At 38.2% G+C, this 24,081-nt stretch overlaps 1 protein-coding gene across 8 annotated transcripts in view; it reads left to right on the top strand.

The window, feature by feature from the left end:
* Positions 1–24,081, top strand: part of BPTF (bromodomain PHD finger transcription factor) — a 133,204-nt gene that overhangs the window by 88,810 nt on the left and 20,313 nt on the right. For 6 of the 8 annotated variants that reach the window (XM_081576850.1, XM_081576848.1, XM_081576849.1 and 3 more), the window contains 10 exons: positions 340–2,650; positions 6,910–7,034; positions 7,791–7,919; positions 10,063–10,213; positions 11,111–11,153; positions 14,366–14,612; positions 15,352–15,503; positions 16,401–16,509; positions 20,401–20,618; positions 23,424–23,646. In XM_081576850.1, coding sequence (XP_081432976.1) covers positions 340–2,650; positions 6,910–7,034; positions 7,791–7,919; positions 10,063–10,213; positions 11,111–11,153; positions 14,366–14,612; positions 15,352–15,503; positions 16,401–16,509; positions 20,401–20,618; positions 23,424–23,646 — 3,708 coding nt within the window. Of the gene's footprint in view, positions 1–339; positions 2,651–6,909; positions 7,035–7,790; positions 7,920–10,062; positions 10,214–11,110; positions 11,235–14,365; positions 14,613–14,973; positions 15,136–15,351; positions 15,504–16,400; positions 16,510–20,400; positions 20,619–23,423; positions 23,647–24,081 lie in introns of all 8 variants that reach the window. The other 2 variants (XM_081576843.1, XM_081576844.1) reach the window with 2 other exon arrangements.

Here is a 24,081-nt window from a genome sequence, read left to right as displayed (position 1 = left end):
TTATAAGCCTAAAATAAATGAAATCTTATATGAAGGTACTGGTATATGCAATAGATATTTTGTACTAATTTTTCATTGTGACATTCCATCATTTTTAGATACTGAGAATCAGAATACTTAAATATTTGGTATGTATGTGGTTTTTAACCTGTTATAAAGTTTAGCCCTGTCCATTGACCTATTTTAATCGTATCAGGAACTTTTAAATATATAGCTATTTATAGTTAAGGTTTTGAATAAAAGTAAGAAAAACTGGTATTTTTTTAAAATAGAAATATTATCATGAATTCCACATTTCAGACTAAAAACTACATTTATATCAATGTCTTTGTTTCACAGATGTAAAAGAAGTTTTAGATTCTGACAATGATAAATCCTTTAAAGAAGAACCAATGGAAATAGATGATGATGTGAAAACAGAGTCCCATGTAAATTGTCAGGAAAGCTCTCAAGTAGATGTGGTCAATGTCAGTGAGGGTTTTCATCTAAGGACTAGTTATAAAAAGAAAATAAAATCATCCAAACTAGATGGACTTCTGGAAAGGAGAATTAAACAGTTTACACTGGAAGAAAAACAACGCCACGAAAAAATGAAGTTGGAGGGTGGGATTAAAGGTTCAGGAAAGACCCCTACAAGTTCTGTGAAAAGTCTGTCTGAGTCACCAGTCATAATGAAAGTAAAAGAAGGATGTCAGAGTGACTTGCTTACACAAGAACAGAGCTCTAACACAAGTAACGATAAATCCGAAGACTCAATTCGGGGATGTTCACAGAGTGATTCCTCAATTCTTGGAATCAGTGACCCTGATCATACAGCAAACAAATTTTATTCAAAAGATCAAATGTTAGAGGATGTCTCCATTCAGAGCACAGAGACACACTGTCAAACACAAAATTCTGTTCGAAATGACATGGATGAGGGTCTCTCTGACCCTGTCAGTGAAGGCCAGGAGCCCAGTAAGTTTAAAACAAAAGGAACTGATTTTCTCATTGATGACTCTAAACTAGCCAGCGCAGATGAAATTGGCACTTTGATCTATAAGAACAGAAAACCATTCATACAGGAAGATAATGACACCACTGTGGGTCCCTCCCAGAGCCCTTTGCTTCCATCAGTACCTAAAAGTACTGATGATAGAGATATCCCGTCTCTGTCAAAAGCAATAGACTTTGAAGGAAAACTGGGATGTGACTCTGAATATAATAGCACTTTGGAAAATAGTTCTGATACTATGTCTGTTCAGGACAGCAGTGAAGAAGATATGATTGTTCAAAATAGCAATGAAAGTATTTCTGAACAGTTAATAACTCAAGAACAAGGTAGTGAAGGCTTTGAACCACTGAAACGTGAATTTGTTTCAGATAAGACTACTGGAAGCTGTGATGACAGGCTGCAGGGTAAGGTAAATGATGCAAATGGTAGAAAGCCAAGTCAAGATCAGAGATTAGAGGAGAGACCACTTAATAAATGTATCGATCAAAACAGTCTGAAAAGTGTCACTGATAAAAAGAATAATGAAAACCGAGAGTCTGAAAAGAAAGGACAGAAAGCAAGTACCTTTCAAATAAATGGAAAAGATAATAAACCTAAAGTATATTTGAAAGGTGAATGCTTGAGAGACATCTCTGAGAGTAAAATAGGAAGTGGTGATGTTGAACCAAAGGTTAATAATATAAATAAAATTATTCCTGAAAACGATATCAAGTCTTTGACGGTTAAAGAATCTGCTGTAAAGCCATTCATGAATGGTGATGTCATCATGGAAGATTTTAATGAAAAAAACAACTTGGAAACAAAATCACGTTTACTGAGGTCTTCAGATGCTGAAGGTGACTACCATGATAGCCTGGAGACACTCCCATCAACCAAAGAGTCTGAGAGTGCCCAGGCCACCGTGCCTCTGCCGTCTTGTCCAGAAGGCAGTTCATCCAATCAGGTAGAAGATATGGAAATTGACACCTCCAAAGTTAAGAAAGTTACTTCGTCCCCTATTACTTCTGGAGAGGAATCTAACCTCAGTAATGATTTTATTGATGAAAATAGCCTGCCCACCAACAAAGATGAAAATGTCAATGGAGAACCTAAAAGAAAAACAGTCATCACGGAAGTCACCACCATGACATCCACAGTGGCCACAGAATCAAAAACCGTAATTAAGGTAGCAAAGGGCGATAAGCAGACCGTGGTCTCTTCCACGGAAAATTGTGCCAAGTCCACTGTCAAAACCACCACTACAACAGTAACCAAGCTTTCCACGCCCTCTGCAGGCAGTGATGTGGACATCATCTCTGTGAAGGAGCAAAGCAAAACTGTGGTCACCACAACAGTGACAGACTCGCTGACCACCGCAGGAGGCACTCTGGTAACATCTATGACCGTGAGCAAAGAATATTCCACAAGAGACAAAGTGAAACTCATGAAGTTTTCAAGACCCAAAAAGACTCGTTCAGGTACAGCTCTGCCATCGTACAGAAAGTTTATCACCAAGAGCAGCAAGAAGAGCATATTTGTTTTGCCCAATGATGACCTAAAAAAATTGGCCAGAAAAGGAGGAATCCGAGAAGTCCCTTATTTTAATTACAATGCAAAACCTGCCTTGGATATATGGCCATATCCTTCTCCTAGACCAACCTTTGGTATCACTTGGAGGTATGTACTTTCAAATGCATTTGGGGGAGGGAGAAAGTTTTTGAAAAATTGTCTAATAAGAATATCTTATTTATGAGATAATAGAAACAAGACAGGGAAATATATATTTAACGGGCATGTTAGTAATGGAAATAAGATAGAGTTTTTAACTCGGCCAGCTGGTAGGTACTAAAGCTTACTTAGGGAAAAAAGTGTTTAAAAACTAAAAATGTAAGGGAATCGTTTAAAATGAAACTCAACTTCACTTTTCATAAGACACAAGAAATGTGTCAAACATAGTTGTTTTTGTGGTCTAACCTTCCAGGTATTGCCATGTGTTTGCTTTGGGAATGAAATAATCACAGAATTAGATACTCATCAAATTTCTGGAATGTTTGTATTTTATTAAACATTTCTATTAGATAATTCATAAAAACAGAAGACATAGGAGACATGCCTATGACTCACACAAGGTTCATCATAATGTAGAAATCTCCCTGAATGTAACTTATTTGCAATGTAAACATTTGTTTTGGAGTTCTCTGTTATTTTGTGAGGAAAGGTAATCTGAGATTCCTTAGAGAGTTTCTTTAAACCCAGAAATAGTCTTAATTTAAAATTTTCTGGGCATTAAGCTTTGGGGATGAGTCATAAGTACATAGAATTGGCAATTGTAAAATCATGTAGTTTTAAATTGGGGAAGGATCTTAGAAATTCACATCTTTTTTTCAATGCGTAGTAACTTGCCTCTGGCTACAGAGGGAGTTAGGAGCAGTGCCTGGTTTTCCTGAATCTCAGTCCAGTCCTTTATCTGCTGTATCACATTTCACATGTTTGCCCCTTGCTTTGTCCTTTTCCATGGCCTTGTCTTTTTATCTCTTCACCTTTACATCTGAAAAGGATGGAACATGAACATCAAAAACAAGGAGTTCTGTGGGACAGGCTCAGAAACCAGGAACGGCCTTGTTCGCAGTTAGTTTTCGCTTAAGATCCTGAAGTTCATGACATCAGCAAGTTCCTGAGCAGACTCCATTTCACTTTAGGCTTCATGTCTTTGTGTCTTTAATATGGTTTCTTTAAGTTGAAATCATACTTTTTTGGTTTTCTTTGTATTACAGTTAGCATAAAAAAAAAAGACTGTAATGAATACTCTCTATGAAGGAATTAATATGACCAGTCATAGTTGGTTTGACCAAGTTTTTTAATAACTCATCTTTTGATTTGAATTAAAATATCATCACTCCATTACACATTCAATAGAGACAGCTGAAAAGTACAATTTCTCTGCAGGGCCTGCAATGAAGGATTTGCAGAATCCTGCAGGGAATCAAGGAACTCTTCATTACAGTTCATGGATTTGTAGGATTACTCTGCACTTTTCTGCTTTCTTCATTGAGAGCGGTCCCCAAATGTATCCTTGACTGTCCTGCAGGTAACTTCTTTCCCACTGGAAAAGTTACTGTGTACAAATACTTTAATTAAAGTGACCTGGCACTTGTGGAGGCCGACCTTTCTGCTCTTTTCTATTCTGAAATGGAAGGTAGGCTCGACTGGGAAGCACTGTTCTCTGAACCAGTTCTGTTCCCATGTTGCCCAGGGCCCTTCTCTGCACGGCTGGGTGTCAGAAGCCTTGTACTGTTATGTTTTAATATGCACTGGGGGCACAGTTTGTATCCGTTTAGTTCATTTCTCATTTTTCAGTGGATGGAAATACCTTCCTGTACATTTGAAACAGATATTGCCTTCAGATATATGCTAATGTCTTAATTTGCTGAGGTTGAGAGAACCATAATCCCTTCTACCTAACAGAGGCATGGGTAAAAACGTAATTATTTTTGACTTTAGAATGCATTTTTTAAAAATACATTGCTATAAAAACCATGCATGTGAAATGCATTTTTCTACTCACTTGAATAAAAATATGTCTGATGCTTAGAGTAGGAGCTAAGAATGCCAAAGGCACGCATATTTGGTCTTTATTAAATTTAACGTTAAGGCTGAGCACTATTGAAAAAGTGAAACTTGTCCCATTGACTCATTAGGGCCTTTTTTTCCCCCTCTACACCTCTACACTGTCTATTCCCGTACTCTCTTTTCCCCAGGCCCTGATTCTGTGTATCATGATCACTTTGAACCCATAGTGCTGTTAGAAGGATCCTTCTAAAACACAGATCTATCCTGTGATTATTCTGACTAAGCCAAGCAGGCAGGTGTGTTGGGACTTCCTGGGGGTTCAGTGGTTAAGACTCCGCATTTGCATTGCAGGGGACACGGGTTCCATCCCTGGTCAGGGAACTAAGATCCCACATGGTGCACAGTGCGGCCAAAAAACTTAAAAAAAACAAGAGGACATGTTAACTACCGCAGGGCTGGGAGGGGGAGAGTGTTTGTCACCTGTACTCCCCTTTACAACCTGTGCAGAACTATGTACATTTTAGAGAGCTCCTTATAGATGGTCTCTGATGTCCTTTAATTCTTCTGTTTGGTGTAGCACATTCTGGCTTCCACCTTCCTCTCTCATGCCAGCTCCTTCTCTTGCTACACCTCCACACCCCTTCCCTCCAATCCTAGCACACCAGATGTGGTTTCTAGGAAGAAGTGTGAACCCTCATACACCTTCCTCCTAAGCACATGTGTGCCCCCTTGCCTTTGGTCAGCTGCCCCCACACCCTTGTCCTTTGAGACTCCAGCAAAGCTCTCATCCCCATCCCTGAGCCAAATCTGATAACTGCTTCCTTGCGCTTTCCTCTGTTACAGCTCCTGAGGATGCAGGAAGAGATTAAAATTCATTTGTGTCCCCAGCTCCTTTCACTTAGTTGAACACATAGATGACACTCAAGTGTTTTTTGGATGAATAAAGGAATGAACAGGCTCTAATGCATGGATGTGTTCCTGGTGGTGTTTCCATTGTGAAACCAGAGATGCTTTCAAGTTGTTTGTTGAGAGTGAGCAGAGGAAGAAGAGAGAGAAGGAGAAAAACCTCTCTCCAAATAAATATTTGATTGCTCCCATGAGTCCAGAATTCCCTAGGCATCTCTATAGGGTGTGTGGTCTGAAAGTGACACACTCCCCCTGGCGTACCAGGACATCCCTGCGCTACTTAACAATTGCTCTCTAATTTAAGAACTGTTTGTACAAGTCAGAGGGTTCACACGCTGATAGTACAGGGAAGAAAATAATAGTATTATAGGTGGAGAGGGGAAGTTAAGAAGTGGCAGCAACTTTTTGGCTAGAGCCTTTTTTTTCTCACATTGTTCATTTTTCTAACTTAACATTAAGAATGGAAAGCATTGCTTTTCAAATACAGATTGTTTAAGATTTACCTGTACCTCCACTAGAGGAGGAAATTAATTTTGTTTCATAGTTCTTCTCTACAGTACAATCAGCGTATTCATTTCAGTATGTGGAAATGTCAGTTAAATATTTAATTATACAAAACCACTAATAGAGAATTGACAGCCTAGAGCTGCTTTAAGATATTCTATTTTTAAGACATGATACTCACTGCAGTTGTAAATTCATTCTGGAAGGCGTTTTTAATGTTGTTTTTAAAATAATACCTAAAATGTTCAATGTATATAGTGCTTAGGAGAAACCTGAACACAGAGATTCCTTTGTTTCCTGACTATTAATATAGTAATGTCCTTTTTTTATTATTCATTGTATCATAGAATTCCAGAACTATACTAATGTTGCTAAAGTGATACTAGTTTTAGCAGTATTTACCATCCAGTAGTTCCATGTTTTGCAGAACCACCATTTGAATACAAAATTTCGGTCCATCTGCAAAGCTCTTGTTGGATTTATGAGGTCTTTTTGTTTTTGTTTTGCTTTTTGAGAAAATTTAAACATTTTTAGTTCGTTTCAGCAAAAATCAGTTAAGATTTTATCATTCAGATCATTTAGCACACTGTGACATTATTTATTTCTTCATATTTATTTTCTGTCATAATTTTTCTAACATTTTAGAATTAGGCTAAATTTATAAAATCTGTATAAATTATTGTCATATCAATCTTACAATGAAATGTTCTTGTTTTACAAATTTATATGGCATTTGAGGTGACTGCAGCCCCTTTTTAAATTGTTAGATGCATGTTATGCCTGAGAATAAGAAAGTTCTTTTATTAAGGGACTCATAATAACCAAAGTGCTTACAAAGCCATATTATAAATATTGAAATCACAATGAGGACAAAAAGCAGTCCTTCAGTTTAATACAGTGTGTGTGTGTATGTGTGTTTATATACATACATGGATTTTCTTGGGTTTTTCTTTCAGGTATAGACTTCAGACTGTGAAGTCCTTAGCTGGAGTGAGTCTTATGTTGCGGTTACTGTGGGCAAGTCTGAGATGGGATGACATGGCAGCTAAGGCTCCTCCAGGAGGAGGGACCACACGGACAGGTAAGGGGGTTTTTATTTTCTAATTTAAGTTTAAAAGAGAAAATCTCTTGACAGTTCATTGTAAGCGTTATCTGTTATTTATTAAAAGATAGTGCTAGTATTTTTAAAATGTGCTCAGTTGCTCAATCATGTCCAACTCTTTGCAACCCCATGGACGGTAGCCCACAAGGCTCCCCTCTCCATGGGATTTCCCAGGCAAGAATACTGGAGTGGGTTGCCATTTCCTTCTCCAGGGTATATTCCCAACCAAGGGGTCAAACCTGCATCTCATGCATTGGCCAGCAGATTCTTTACCGCTGAGCCATCTAGGAAGCCCATTTATAAAAACACAGCTTTGGTAAAGTTTGGCAGCATATGCTATAAAATCTTGGGGGTGGGTGGAGGGGTTTGGATTATAAGATGAATCACTAATGTGCGAACCAGTGTGAAGTTTTAGAAGTTATTTCTTACCATACACTGGGACACCTGGAACCCTGTGCTTGCTGCTGCTTTCCTAGGGTTTTTATTATTTTGACTGAATTTTACCACCAGGAACTAAGCTGTCCCCAAACAGCATTTTGCTCAGTTTAGAAATTTTCAGTGAGGAGGACACTCAATATTGTTGCAGTCTGGTGATGGTGCTGCAGCTCTTCATTAAGCAAATGTTTCCAGAGGTTTAGTCCATGTGTGTCTTTTTTAAAGCACCAGATGTTGTAGTTTTTTTTTCTTTGAATATTTTGGGTGGTTATTAATACTTTGTGAATCAAATTGCCATAGAAACATCGGAAACTGAAATCACAACGACAGAAATAATTAAGAGGCGAGATGTTGGTCCTTATGGCATTCGATCTGAATATTGTATCAGGAAAATCATTTGCCCCATTGGAGTTCCAGAAGCACCAAAAGGTAAGTAGTAGAAAGAATTCTGTTATTATTCACCTGTTAGCCGTATCTTTTATGAATTGAAATTTGATTATAATTACTTCTTTAACTTTTTAATAGTTCATTGTCTGTAGGTTCTTGTGGGAGGCACCTTAAAATGCCTTTTTAATAAAAATTTATTTTTAGTCAGAGGCTGATTGCTTTACAGTGTTGTGTTGGTTTCTGCTGTATGTCAGCATGAATCAGGCATAGGTATATACACACACCCCCCCCGCCCGAACCTCCCTCCCACTCCTTCCCACCCCTCTAGGCTATCACAGAGCATCAGGCTGAGCTCCCTGTGCTACACAGCAACTTGCCATTAGCTATCTGTTTTACATGTGATAGTGTAAATATTTCAGTGCAGCTCTCTCAGTTCATCCCACCCTCTCCTTCCCCACCTGTGTCCACAATTCCATTCTCTGTGTTGGAGCCTCTGTTCTTGCCCTGCAGCGTTTCTTTAACTCTTCATTCAACTTTTGAAAGCAATACTTTTTCATCACAGACAATTTCATTTTTAAAATGATATTTAAGTAATAAACATAGCAAGATTCCCCTGGGCACTGCAATGCCCACAATCAACAGTGCCCAGCAGAGGAATGGTACAAATACCTCTTATAATTAAGATATGGGGCAGTGGTTGACACCAGACCGTCAGCTCCAAGACGCAAACCTTCGAGTCTGTCTGGTTGTAGTCCTGGAGCCTGCTGCAGAATCTGACACATAAGTGGTCAGTGAAGATGTGTCGACTCAAGGGTTCAAGCTCTTGTGTCGTACGTAAGTGCTCAGTGTAGAAATAACTCAACAGGCGTCAAGAGTTACTCAGGAAACACGGACAGCTACATGATAGGCACTAGGTGGCAAATATATAGAAGAATGGGATCTAGCCGTATACTCAAGGAAGCAAAAGGTCTGATAGTATTATACTTGAAAATCGAAACTATTAATACTAAAAAGAGTACAGTAAGGTGTCCAGATTCAAGATCTATAATTAGACAGAAGTCAATAATTTTATTTTATATGTGTAGTAAAAGTGCTTAAGGAAAAATCTCTTAAGAAATGTGTAAAAAGAAAATACTGTCTATCGATAGAAGCTTACCATTTGATAGAAGTTAATTGTCCCCAAATGTATAAATTTAATTTTTTGAATCTTGATTGAATTAACTCGAGAGCTCATCTTGGGGAAAAAATAGGAATGCCTTTTGTGAAAAGAGTGCCAGCGAGGAGGGTACCTGTCCTAAAAGATGGTGAAATACTAGTAGAATTAAAGCAAGGCTGTCCTGGAACACTGATAGGCAGAGGCACACAGATGGAAGAATGTGTTCCTGACCAGTCTCGACCTCAGCCATCCACGCAAACCACTGCCAGTCTTCCGAAATCACTCTTCTTATATCACTTCATACAACCCAGCTCCTGCTGCTGTTTCAGTTTCCTTCTGTTGCTTGCCTGTGATTCTACAGCTTCTCTTTTTCCTGAACATATGGGACGGTTCAGTGCTTGTCTGTCCTTACTTTTTATTTTTAAAATCTTATCATTGGAAACTATATCTATTCTTAATAGTTTCCAATCCCTCCTTTCCATTAGTAATTCTCCAGTCCCTCTTCTCGGTGCCGTGATAGGGAAATACAGATTGCCAGGGCTGCACATGTCAGAGACTCCCCAGCCCACCTGGGAGGAAGATGCCGTGCTTCTTGAAGGAAGTTGTATCCATGTTGTGGTCTGAAGGATGATTAAGCACCAGTCAAATGAGGATGAAGGGAGCTAGGAATAGTGTCCAGGCAGAGGGAACCGGCTGGGTGAAGGCTCATAGGGCTTTTATATCAGGGGCCAGCAAACAAAGGCCCATAAGCTTTGACCCACCATCTGCTTTTGTTAGTAAAGTTTGGTTGGAACACAGCCACACTTACTCACTTACATGTATATTGTTTTTGGCTCTTTTTATGATACAAAGGCAGTGTTGAGAAGTTGTAACAGAGACCATCTGGCCTGCACAGTCTAAAGTATTTACCATCTGGCCCTTTAAGAAAACTTTGCCAATCCCCACTTTTCATGATATAAGAGAAGATGCCAGAAGTACTATAATTTTAGAAGCTATATTGCTTAGAATACTCTGGTTTCTTTTCCAAAGAAACACCTACACCTCAGAGGAAAGGCCTTCGATCAAGTGCGTTGCGGCCAAAGAGACCAGAAACGCCCAAGCAAACTGGCCCTGTTATTATTGAAACCTGGGTGGCAGAGGAAGAGCTGGAATTATGGGAGATCAGGGCATTTGCTGAGAGGTAAGGAAATAGCTTACATGTGATCAGATATTGAAGATTTCTATCACTTCAGAATTCAAGAATTACTTCTTGAATAGTTTATTCAATATGTCCTAATTTTGATCCACATTTTGATTCTCTAACTATGTGTCATTTATTAAGGGCCTCTTCCTGATTTTTATTAAATTGAAATAATTTTATACTTTTATGACATTTGGCCAGATTTCAGCTAATATTAGATTCCAGATGCCTGACAGGATACAGGCTTACTCATTTTCTTGCACTTTGCAGATAACTGCTTTTGTTTTTTGTTTTTACATACTGAAGGTTTGTGGCCACCCTACCTTGAGCAAGTCTGTTGGCACCATTTCCCTGACACCATTTGTTTACTTTGTGTCTCTATGTCACATTTTTGGTAATTCTCACAATATTTCAAAATTTTTTATTATTATGTTTCTTATAGTAATCTGTGATTGGTGATCTTTTTTTTTAATTGAAGGATAATTGCTTTACAACGTTGTGTTGGTTTCTGCCCTACCACAGCACAAATCAGCCATAAGTATACATATATATCCCCCTCTCCTGAAACACTCCCACCCCTGTCCCCACTTCACATCAGTGATCTTGGATGTTACCACTGTACTCACCGAAGGCTCAGGTGATTATTAGCATTTTTTAACAACAAAGTATTTTTTAAATTAAGGTATGTACATTTTTTTTTAGACATAATGCTTTTGCACACTTGATAGGCTATAGTAATAGTGTAAATATCACTTTTATGCACTGGGAAGCCAAAAAAATTCATGTGACTCATTTTACTGCTATATTTGCTTTATTGCAGTGGTCTGGAACCAAACCCACAATCTCTCTGAGGTATGCCTGTAGTTTCTGACAAATTCCTTCTTTCTTTCCCTGCAGAGTGGAGAAAGAAAAGGCACAAGCAGTTGAGCAACAGGCTAAGGTTAGTGAACAGAAGAAGGCAGAGGACTTCAAGGCCCAAATGGAGGCTCACCTCAAACAGCAGCGATTGGCTGCCCAGCAGGTGGGGGAGTTGGTACTGTCCCACCTGGCAACAAATTGACATTTTTAGCCAAATTCATGCACGCTGAAAGCACAATAATTATATGTTTATGTGGTTTTGTTTTTACGTGTATCTCACACATGTATCTTAATTTCAGTACTTGAAAGTAACTCTGTGGATATACCAAGCTGTGGTTTTGCAAAAAAGTGTACATATTTGAAGCACACTGTTTGAAGTCTAAGCTCTTCTTTGTTATATTTCAATGAGTAGGGGGTTTTTTTGTTTTTTTTTTCTGGCTGTGTATTGTGTGACAGGTAGGATCTTAGTTTTCCAACCAGGGGTTGAACCCTCATCTCTTTCAGTAGAAGCAGAGTCTTTTTTTTTTTTTTGTATTGGGGTATGCCTGATTGCAATGGCACCCCACTCCAGTACTCTTGCCTGGAAAATCCCATGGACGGAGGAGCCTGGTAGGCTGCGTCCATGGGGTCGCTAAGATTCAGACACGACTGAGCGACTTCACTTTCATGCACTGGAGAAGGAAATGGCAACCCACTCCAGTGTTCTTGCCTGGAGAATCCCAGGGATGGTGGAGCCTGGTGGGCTGCCGTCTATGGGGTCGCACAGAGTTGGACATGACTGAAGCGACTTAGCAGCAGCAGCAGCATGCTGATTGACAAACAATTTTGTGGTAGTTTCAGGTGAACAGCGAAGGGACTCAGCTGTACATATACATGTATCCATTCTCCCCCAAATCCCTCTTCCATCCAGGCTGCCACATGACATTGAGCAGAGTTCCATGTGGAAGCACAGAGCCTTAACCACTGGACCGTTAGGAAAAGTCCTGATGAGTAGTTTCTAAAGATAATTTTTTCCTGCAAAATTTTGATCTATAAAATCTCTGTAGCCTATGAAAAAGCAAATTGTGCCTGACAACTTAGGGACCTGCATAAAAGATAATTACTGCTTCATATTATTAAGAAGATACTATAAAAGCTTTTAGCCAAACTTGAATATATAAATTTTCAGGATATAGATTAAATAGATACCATTAACTTAGTGACACAAAACTAACTAAATTAAAAATTACATATTAAATCAGATTCTTCATTTCCTCACATTTTACCTTGTCCCTCATATTTTATAAAACATTTTTCAAGTTCTTATATATCTTTTACAGTGGTTTACTATAGGTTATCTTTACCTAGATCAAAGTTGGAGATAACAACACTTCGATTTTGTCATATCTGTCTGTCCACTTACGGAAATACTGGCTAATTGTTTTGTTTTTCGTTTTATGGATGTGTTTTGTCATCTCTACGATGTAACTAACCTAAGGTTTTGCTTTGGCGGGGGAGGGTGGGGCGTTGGGCAGGGAGTCAGTTTCTATCGTTTGATAACGAACTTTTCTCTGACAATTGAAAGTCAGAACCTGAACTTGATTTATTACCCCTTTAATTCCCCCAGGAACATTGTTTTCTCCGTTTTTCCCATGTGTGTCAGTTTCTGAGGTGATAGACATACATCCTGGATATAGCTTAATTGAACAGAGCAGGATATAATTAACTTATACATTACTTCAGAATCTTTATTCAGAATCTTTCTTGAACAAGTCAGTCTTCATTTTAATATGCTTTTCAAATTTAGCAGTGAAGATGACCTTAACTTTTTTTTTTCATGCAGAAATTAGGCAATAATGACAGCTAGAACTTAATGATAAACTTGCCCTTTTGAATATGTGTACAAACCCAGCAGATTCTGTGGACATATCAAATCTATGATTTTTTTTACCCTTGTAATTTTTTATACAATTTTCAAAGGTTATACTTCATTTACAGTTATTACAAAATATTGGCTATATTTCCCATAGTCTACATTTCCAATATTTAAAGGCATAGACCCAGAAAATAGCTATGTGTTTAGGGGGGAGGTTTTTTGATCTCCTTTTTTTAAAAAAAAAAAACTAATTTAGTCAGATGAGATTTCTAGGAATCCAAAACTAAACTCCTTTTCTTCTGAGGAATGAGAAATTATATAAAATGCCTCACTTTATTTTCAGACATACAGGACATGTACAAAAGTACCAGTAAAAAGATTGAGTGTGCTGTCTTTGCTGAGCCATTTTCGATGGCAGGAAATAGTTCAGCACTAAAATTTGATCTTCGTACACACAACTCAGCTCTACCATGTAGTAGCTCTGTGACCTTGGACTAGTTTTACAGACTGAGTCTCAGTTTCCTCATCTTTAAATCATAATGTAAAGATCCAAGCATTAAATAGGATAATGAAGGTAAAGGGTCTCCCACCAGGTTTGTAGTCGATGCCATCTGTAGTTTTTACATGTGTAAACGTAAGCTGTCATGTCAGTAAGCTGTCAGGAAAAGGCAGCGATCTATAGGAAAAGAAACATTGTCTGATAACCCTATAGTCTGAAAGACCAGATTATACCATTCTGTATAAAATAGCCCTAAGGATTTTTCTGTAAAAATACTTGAACTGAAAAATATAAGTCTAGAAAAGTTGTTTATAATTTTCAGCTTGCTTGACTATGGGTTTGCCAACTTGAATAGTGATATTTAAATATTGACCTGTTCTTGGGGACTTCGCTAATGGTTCAGTGTTTAAGACTCCACTCTTCCACTGCAGGGGGCTCGGGTTTGATCCCTGCTCAGGGAATTAAGATTCTGATTGTCACATGGAAACCCCCCCCCCCAAATTGACACATTCTTTGTTATTGGGTAAATGAGAATCATGATAAAACTGAATCCTTTTACAGGCCCATCATTTGCTGTCTATTTTAAATCTCACCACTGAGTCGCACGTTATCCTTGTGTCTAGTAAGATCACCCATGTCTCTTGTGTTTTCAGTCTGAAAGCTTGGACCTTTGCACAGACTGGAAAAACATCATTTCAAATTTTTGTTGTGAAAAGCTATTTTTAATAAAGTATATGTGATTTAGAGTCATAAAAGTATTGCCTTCCTCAAGAAATTAAATTCAGGTGTGAGTTTATATGAGCACATTTTTAGAAGTAAAATATTTTTAGAAGTTTGGTGCAGTTTCTTAGATTAGAAGGAATTGTGACTGGACTTCTTACAGAATGGGTTTCTGTTTGAAATGATTTTTGCTCATGATTTCTCTCCCTGACTTTTCTAGAAACGATTGGAACAGCAGAAGCCTACAGTGATTGCAGCTTCTACTACTTCCCCAACAAACAGTACAACTAGTACCATCTCTCCAGCACAGAAAGTCATGGTGGCCCCCATAAGTGGTTCAGTTACAACTGGAACTAAAATGGTACTAACTACTAAAGTTGGATCTCCCGCTACAGTAACATTCCAGCAGAACAAGAACTTTCATCAAACCTTTGCCACCTGGGTTAAGCAAGGCCAGTCAAATTCAGGTACACACCTGTGATTAAATAAAAGATTGCTTTCATTCAAGAAAAAGAAATTTCAGTCCTTTACCTACTGAAATGAAACGTTTCTTTAGAAAATTCTTTTTCTTCTGCAGCCAGTTGAGCAAACCAACTGTAACAGTAGGTTTGTTACAGATAATGTTCCTAATATTACATTAGCAAAACTCCTCTCTTACATTATTTCACTTTCAACATTTACATGGTTCACTTACTTTGAGTGGAGTGGAATGTTTTTCTTAAAAATACAAAAATGAGCCACATTTCATGCATTGGTGCCTTCCTAGAAGTCACTGCGTTGCTGGTTATTTTAAATCTGAAGCTTATCGAATGTCTTATACCCCATTAGCCACCAGCACAGCTGCCACATCTGCTACAACCATTGCCAGCACAGGTCAGACGTTCCAAATTACAGGCAATCCAGTCACTATGGCAGGAAAAGTAATTACCAAACTTCCACTTCCTGCAAACAGCAAGATTGTCGCTGTAAATGTGCCAGCAACACAAGGAGGTAAGGGAAATGTGGAGAGTTTTAATTCACATTTGCCAGATCATACTGTTGCCATTATTTTTCATTTCCTTTTCACTGATTTCAGTCTTCGGATCTCACATTTTATGTAGCCCACTAAAACCCCCCGCCACACCTAGTTTCTCCTCAGAAACCAAGCAGTACCTGAGGTGTTATTAAAGAAGCAGTTACTAATGACTTCTTCATCTTTTTTTTAAGGCGTTGTTCAAGTACAGCAAAAAGTCCTGGGTATCATTCCATCGAGTACAGGTACAAGTCAGCAAACCTTTACTTCATTCCAGCCCAGGACAGCAACAGTCACCATTAGGCCCAATACCTCAGGCTCTGGAGGAACCACAACCGCTTCGCAAGTAAGAGTCCTTTACAGGTTTATTTGATGTTAATAACCACATTGGTTGGAGTTTTTAGAATGGCCTCCTCTGGGATTAATCCAGTTCCTAATTGTTCTTTGCCCTTTACTTTATCTGTGACAAAGTATTGATTTTTTTAAAAAATCTGTTAGGTATATTTCTAGTGAACTGTTCATTTTTAACATTTTGTTAATAGCACATAAGTACAGTTTATGAATCATAAAGATTGCTTTTCCAGGATTTTACAAAAATATTTCTTAATTGAAAACAGTGGGAACACTGGATCACCCAGCAGAACGTTCAGTATAACTAAGAAGTAGAGTGAAAAATACAATCCATAGCCCTGAAACCAGTCTATCAGCTGATACGCATACATATTAGATGTATCATTTCTTTGGCACTAGTGTTATGAAAAAGGCTTAATGTTTTGCAGACTTGAGAATGTTCTAAACCTAACACTGAAAGCAGTATGCTCTGTAGTCTTTCTTTTAAAGTATGAAAGAGCTTTTGGCTTCCGATCTTGCTCCTGTGTTCTCTGAGTTACAGATAAGGATTGGAGCTCAGGAAAAATAGGACTCCTCATTTTCCTATGAGCAACTGTGGTGGTTATAGAGCAAGCTTTCCTGGGTCTTGTTCTTTTCTTTTAAAGTCTGTAGGCTATTCTTGGTATCAGTGATGAAGAATGTCATATGATCTGATTTGAATTATATTTTCTCCCCTCAAAATTCTGTCTTTATTCTGATGCTTCATATAATTTAATATGTAATGTCCAAGAGTCTCTGTCATTTCTATAGACATTTTTATCAATATAGAATGTTTAAAGATCTCTGTTCCTGAGTCCATCATGCTCTAGTCTTTTAAAAACATTTAATTCCTTGTCCTTTGTGTCATTTGTAGGTCATCACAGGGCCTCAGATCCGCCCTGGTATGACGGTGATTAGAACTCCACTCCAGCAGTCAACACTAGGAAAGGCAATTATTCGAACACCTGTGATGGTACAGCCAGGTATTCATCCACCCCAGCGTTATCATTTTACATCTAAATAGCCAGTGTAGGAAATCTATAATATTCTGTATTTGGCACTCCACATATTAGAAAATACCAATATGAATTAAGATTTCAAAGCATACTAAATTTCTGATTTATCATGGGATGTCCCCATCGATTTTATTTCATTTCTGGCATTGTCAATAGGAGAAAAGCAGATTCAAGTATGCTTGTTTAAAATGTTCTTAAAACCTCTAGTTAATGGGATCTGTACATTGAAATCATTGGCATAAAGAGAATGAGCAAAGAAATCAGTCTGTGTGGTAAAGGACAGATAAAATCAAGGAAATGGCTAAGAAGCATTTAAATGGAAAGCATGAGACAAAATTACAAAGGCAATCCCTGCCCTTTTTAATGTAAATGTTAAAGCTCCCATATTAAAAGTTGAAGCCAATAAAGACTGAGTGGAAAAACCTTTATGAGAATATACCTAAAAGCAGATTACCAGAAAAGGTTAAAAAAAAAAGACGGTTAAGGATACATGAAATGAAGGACAAAAAAAAGGTGGGGGGGGGGCAGAGAGAAAACATCAATAATCCTATTAATACTGAACAAAGTCAAATTCAAAATTTAAAAAAAACAACTAGGACACAGAGGGTCATTTTATTTATTTTGGCTTAAAGCTAAAGATTGCAGTGAAGATGTAATCTTGTATCTTTAAATAAGATGTCATTGAAGTGTTTAAAGCAAAAACTATTTGAAATCAAGGAAGGATTAGCAGAAGCATAAGAGACCAGAACCAGACTGTATCAATTTCATACCTTTAGGAATACACATTAGTTGCAAATATTTATGAGCTGTTCCTATGAAAATGGTCTTAAAATGAGCCATAGGTAAAACCTTGATGAATCCCAAAAAGTAGAATATGTATAGGCTACATTTTTTGTAGTGAGTCTAGAAATTAATATTAAGGTATTATACTAATAACTTTTATTTGCTTAGAATTTAAAAACATATGTTTCCAAAACTAACTTTTATGTTAAAATATGTCATTACAAACAGATTATCAAATAGCAATTAAGCCAGGCTGCAAAGCTGAACTGAGAGGCAAATTCATTCATTCAACAAATATTTGAGCACCTACTCTAGGCAGTTGAAACATGTTGGTGAACAAAACAGACTCAAAAACCCATATTAAATCTTAATCAGAAGTTAGAAAAAGATATAAAACAAGTCTTAAATGAAAATAGGAGGAAGTAAAATAAATACAAATAATAATGATTATAAGGCAGAAAAGGCAAATATTAAACTCTTTATTTTGCAAGTCTGATCTTGACAAAAGGAAACAAAATACTAGTTTACTAAAAGTAGGAATGAGAAAGTGCCATAAAAATAGAATGAACTAAATCTTTTTGACTAACAAGGCATAATTATATACTATGTTTATAAATTCCTAGTCTTTTTAAAAAATTATTTTGGCCATGCTGCATGGTATGTAGGATCTTAGTCTCCTGACCAGGGATCAAACCCACTCCTTCCTGCAGTGGAAGCATTGGAAGCCACTGGACCACCAGGGAAGTCCCCTAAATTTCAAGTCTTAATGACTCATATCAAGGAAAGAAATTTGGAAAGTTGCCATACTATTACCTACAAAACAGAATTCTAGACCTCATGGGTTTATAGGTAAAATTCTCTGAAATGGTTGGAAAACAATTCCTTTCTTATAAGAAACAGTTTCAGGGCATAAGGGCAAGGGTTGGGATTGATTTTTTTTTCCCATTCATTTTACAGATTTAGCATAATTCTAGTATAAAACGTGGCTTGGTGTTTTTTTAAAACAGCAATCCCCTAATGCTTAAGCAAAATTTATCCCAGAGAAGAAAGTATGGTTCGTTATTTCAGTTAATACTACAATGACCATTGATGAAATTTAATATTTATTTGTGTTTAAAAATAGCTGTCAGACAGCTAACTTGAAGGGAAGGTAAAACTCATGTAAAGAAGAAGATGATAAGTGATAATAGACTTGCATATGTGAATGTATATGAGTGTGTCTGGTGTGTTGTTTGAAAAGCAAGGTGGCCAGTGGGGCTGGGGGGGCCCAGTGAAGACTCTTTGGAGTTGTGGTCAGGGAGATGGAGGGAGAGAGGATGTGTGCAGTGTGTGTGTGTCTGTGTCTTGAGTGTGTGCAGGTCAGCATATCCCTGTGGTCAGAGAGATGGAGGCAGAGTGGATGTGTGCTCTGTGTGTGTGTGTGTGTGTGTCTGAGTGTGTGCTGGTCAGCATATCCCTATTCCTGCCACCACACTTGCTAGCCTTTCCCAAAGTCAAGCATTCCCAAGATGGAATAAAAAGTGTTTTAATTTTTGAATTTGTGTTTCGATGATAATCTAAAAATAAATTAACATGTACATATTGGGGATCATCTGAATTACATCATATAATCTGTCAGTACCAACCCTTTTATCCATCTGTGTTTATGACGACATTGTATCAATACAAGATGATGAAGTAACTTCATGAACTGTTCCTTGAACTTAAGTACAAGAACATACTGTTGGGATCCAGAAGTTCTTAAATTCAGGCACTTGTCTACATATACTGTACTATTTTTTGATTCATCTTAATGAATAAATGGATGACAGTAACCAAGAAAAGTTTAGAAGAAAGAGAACTTATCCTGCCAATTTTTAAAGCATATTTACAAGCCACCAGAATTCAGGGGCATGCTACCAAAGGAAACTAGCCCAACTTAAGAAAGGCAGGCACTATGAGGCTGTCATACTATTTCTGATTGCTGGAATATGTTACTTTAGTGACAGGGCTGGCAAAGGTTCAATGAAATGAGTACCCAGTGGTGGGGGGATTATGAGTGAGTATAACCTTTCTAAAATTCAATTTAGTATTGTGTGCATACTGTGAACACAGTATCTTTGGGAGGAGTTCATTCTAAGGAAATAATGAGAAGCACAAAAAAATTTATAAGCAGGGATTTCACCATGGTGTTATTTAAAAAAAGAAAAGGGGAAAGTGTTCTAAGGGTCAAAATAGATTTAATTTTATACGTAATGCAGTAATATTAACCACCAATCATTAAAAGAAATAAACGCAGAAATACATATGTAGACACAAAAGGACAAATAGGATGTGAACATAAAACTTCAGAAATATGATGTTATTTACTAATGAATAATGAATTTAGATTTTGTAAGTATAAAACTAGCTACCAAATAATTACCATCTGAGTTTTTTTCCAGTTTTATCAGGTTAAATGAGAAATAGTTTTTAAAGAAGATGATAGAGCCGTTTCAGTTAAACTTCATTCATTCTACAGATAGTTATTGAACAATAAATATGAAAGCATTAGTTGAGCACATTGCTCTAATATTGAGGATATAGGGGGTCCTTGCCCTCTTGGTTCTCCCAAACTGTTTGGCAGATAGCTGTAAGAAAAGCTCATTTATAAATATAATTGGCCCAGAATATTCCAGATTATATGTGTTTTGTTTAAAAATTACATTAGTTAATTATGTTATTGTTTTTAATTTGTATTCCTAAGGAAAGACTGCCTAATGGCATTTTTTACATATTCTCTTCCGTCTTCCCTATTATCATTTTGGCTTTAGAGTCACAAGAAGAGCATTGTTTGTTTTTGTTTTTGTTTTTTGAACTCTTCTGCAGAGAGCAGGAATGGGAGAGAGGTCAGTGAGCTGAGTGAAAACAGACTCATTGACAACCGGGTGGGTCCTTCGGGTGTGGGTATATGACTAAAGGCATCTGTCTGTCAACATCCCATAAGTCTTTTTGAAAATTGAGAAAATACATTCATGCAAAGTGTTAAAGGATAAATCTCAACTCAGAGTACCACTCAGGGCACAGACGCACTCTAATGTTTTGCTGTTTACATAGGTGCTCCTCAGCAGGTGGTGACACAGATCATCAGAGGGCAGCCTGTTTCCACTGCGATCTCTGCCCCTAGTACTGTTTCCTCCACACCTGCACAGAAAGGGTTAACTTCAGGAACATCCACTGCGAATCTGCAGCCTTCAACCTCACAGCCCCCTCGTCCCCAGCAAGGACAGGTGAAACTTACCATGGCTCAGCTCACTCAGTTAACACAGGGCCACGTAAGTAATGCGACTTCCCTCTTAACTTTAGAAATGATCTTACTTATATCTGCTGTAAGTTTTAAAACATGTACTTATTTCCGGAGGTTTAAAGATGTACTTGTTTTAAGATTCCTAGAGTCAAAGAAAGGTACTTCTTAAAGGCAGGATGTGATACCCCTCAACTATCCAGAGTCCCGAGACTGTGTGCTATAATAGCAAGGTGGATAACACATTGAACCACCAAAATTTTATTAGTTAACTAATTTGCTTGGGAAAAATAAAATTTGAGTACATTAAGCTGTTTTCTTGCAACACCCAGTGTTACTATCAGTTCTATCAGTTCTTCCAGTAGTAATCCATAGAGTGAAGAATGTGGTTGCCATCAAAATCCTGAGAGAGATGTTTTAAAGCTTGACAAGCTGATTTTTTAAAAATTTATACGGAAGTTCCAAGGATCCAGAATAACTCTAATACTTTGGAAGAAAAGGAGGATTTGCCCTATGTAGTAACCTGATATCGAGTCTTTAAATTATAGTCCTTCACTAATTAATACAGTAAGGTTCAGACACAAGGATAGGTAGACCAGTCGGTACAGAACAGTAGAAGAGGACCCATATGTATATGTGGACACTTGATATATGACCTGGATGGCAGTGTGAATCATTAAAAGGACAGACTTTGCAATAAAGGGTCCTGGCACAATTGAATATATATGGGAAACCATGAACTTGGACCACAACCTCACTCATAAACTCAGCTCCAAGAAGAATAAAGTCCTGGCTGTGAAAGATAAGACTATAGTACTTGTCAGAAGGTAGGAAAGGCTTTCTGAAAGACAGAAAATACTCACTATAAAGGAAAAGATTTATAAATTCAACATTAGAAGTAAGAACTTTGGTCCATCAAACGTGAAAGAGTGAAAAGAGTGAGGAGAAGGTATACATATCGCCCACCAAGGATTGTTCTCCAGAAATGAAGAGTTACTACTACAGATTAAGACAGAAAAAAAATCAAGATAACTTGGTAGAAAATAAGAATAGACACACTTGATGAGAATAGCGGAACTCTTAAATGCCCACAAATCCAAAAACTGCTGGACTCTGTTAGTAATGAGGGAAATGTGTATTAAAACCATATAGTAAGAGATTGGTATAGAGTCAAATGTCAGACAAAATCAAGAAATAGCAAAAACATGGAGTAGAATGAACTCTCATACAGAACTGATAATAATGTAAATTGATTTGGCCACCTTGGAAAACTCCTTGATACTTTGTAGCAAAGTTGAAGACACAGCACACCCCAGGTCACAGAAATTGCCCTCCTAAAGTTCTTATTCATCTGAGCACCAGAATAATGGACATGAATATATACAGCGTCCATCGATTAGATCAGTAAAGTGGTGATGCCTTCCTACAGCACTGGAAATGAACAAACTACCACAATGTAGAACTACATTGTTGAGCTAAATAAAGAAGCAAGTAACAACCAAACATACATTATGATCTACTTGCCTAAGATTCAGAAACAGGCAAAACTAGCTACATCGTGTAAAGTTAGGGGGCTGCTGCATTGCCTTCCTGGAGGGGGCACCAAGGGGCACCCTTCATATTCTTTGTAAATGGTACTCCTGAAGTCGTGTGCCTGTGGCCCCTTAGAGATCTGTATACACCTCAGTAGTCACAACACGATCAAATGCAGGTATTGTACCGTGAAATTAGTGCTTCCCTCTAGGGCAAAAGGAAGGAGATTAAGACCAGAGCAGGTCACATGCAGAGCTTCTTGGATACTGGCGATGATGACCTGAAGGCTGGGTTTATAGATCTTCACTTCATAATTATTCTTTAAACTATACTTTGTGTTTTATGTAGTTTTGACTGTGCACACAAAAAGGATTTTAGAAAAGCAAGAGTGAATAAGGGGCTCATGAGTAACAATTCATGGCGCTTAATAAGTGAACTTTGTAGTATCAGTTTTGACTGTTGGAGATTTGGGGTGGATTGGTTTTACGTTTGCTTTCTAATTCTCCCTCATGCTCCTGGTGGTTGAGGATTAATAAGTCCTGGACAGAAGTGGTAGTACATATGGAGTTTTTAGTCCTGGTCCCTATTTTGGTGACAACTCAGACATTAGTGACCTTCCGCACGTGGTATTTGCATTCCATGTGTAGAACCCTAAGCTTTCTATGCTTCAGCATACACACACTCCATAGATCGTTTGGTACACAGTGAAAAAACTGAAACTAGGAGACCTGGGCTTCTCACTGTGTCTCACCTGGGACTTGCTCTCTAATTGTAGGCAAGGGACTTGAACTTTCTAACTTGAGTTTCCTAATTGGTAGGAAGAGTGTAGTAATATTTTCTCTCCCTACTCCACAGTCACAAGTCTATTGTGAGAATCAGATGAGGCATGTCTAAAGTATGTATGAAGATGCTTTGAAAGTTATAAAATAATATGAATATAAATAAGGTGATTTAAACTCAGAATTTTGTGGAGACCTTAGTCACTTCAGTGCTCCTATTTTATAGACTGGTAGACTTAGATCCAGGTAAATGGTGTCACTCATAGACGGATTCCTGGCTGTCCATGTGCAGAACTCGGACTGGAACTCGGGACTGTTAATTCATTTTTTTGCCGCTAATCACCATCAGTCTTTTAAAATAAATACTGTTCTTTTAGCTCATCTGTATTTATCTTGGTACTGTTCCGTAGACATTCAAATACGTAGTTTCATTATTTTAAAGGATCTTTTCAACATAAAAACGGTATACTTACAGAGTGTTGCTTTTTGAATACTCTTTACATGTTAGGTGTTCTTTTCTGTAGGGTGGCAATCAAGGTTTGACAGTAGTGATTCAAGGACAAGGTCAGACTACTGGGCAGTTGCAGTTGATACCTCAAGGGGTGACTGTACTTCCGGGTCCAGGACAGCAGCTGATGCAAGCTGCGATGCCAAATGGTACCGTTCAGCGATTCCTCTTCACCCCGTTGGCAACCACAGCCGCCGCCACCAGCAGCACCACCACCACCGTCTCTACTACAGCAGCAGGTAGAACTTGGGAGTTGTCAGAAGTGCTGCTCGTTGGTGTCACAAGTTGCTGGGTGACAAAGGAGGCAAGAGGACTGGGGCTTACCTTTGGAGGATGTGCCCCAAGCCGATGAACGTCCACAGCTGACTGGTCAGCCTCACAAGGGCTCGACCAGGTCTCTTGCTCAGACAGACTCCCTGTCACCACCCCTCCACCCCTTTAAGAAATAAGGAAAGCAGGGGATAGTGCACAGTAGTAAAGTACCATGGTGACTGTGCCCTCTCGTACTCTGTACCAAACCTGTAGGTGCTGATTAATCACGGACGTGCTCGCAGGGCAGATGGGTCTGTCCAGCTCATAAGCTAGGACTGAGAGCTCCAAAACCAGAGCACTCTGTGAGCCTCCCCCTGCAAGCTGCTGTCGTTCACTGACCCCATGCCATAGGAGAAGGATAT

The sequence above is a fragment of the Giraffa tippelskirchi genome, chromosome 3 (genome assembly GCF_054371585.1).
Source record: "Giraffa tippelskirchi isolate mGirTip1 chromosome 3, T2T-mGirTip1v1.2.pri, whole genome shotgun sequence".
NCBI lineage: Eukaryota > Metazoa > Chordata > Mammalia > Artiodactyla > Giraffidae > Giraffa > Giraffa tippelskirchi.
Note: the sequence above shows the minus strand (reverse complement) of the source record. Positions and strands in the feature narration are given on the sequence as shown.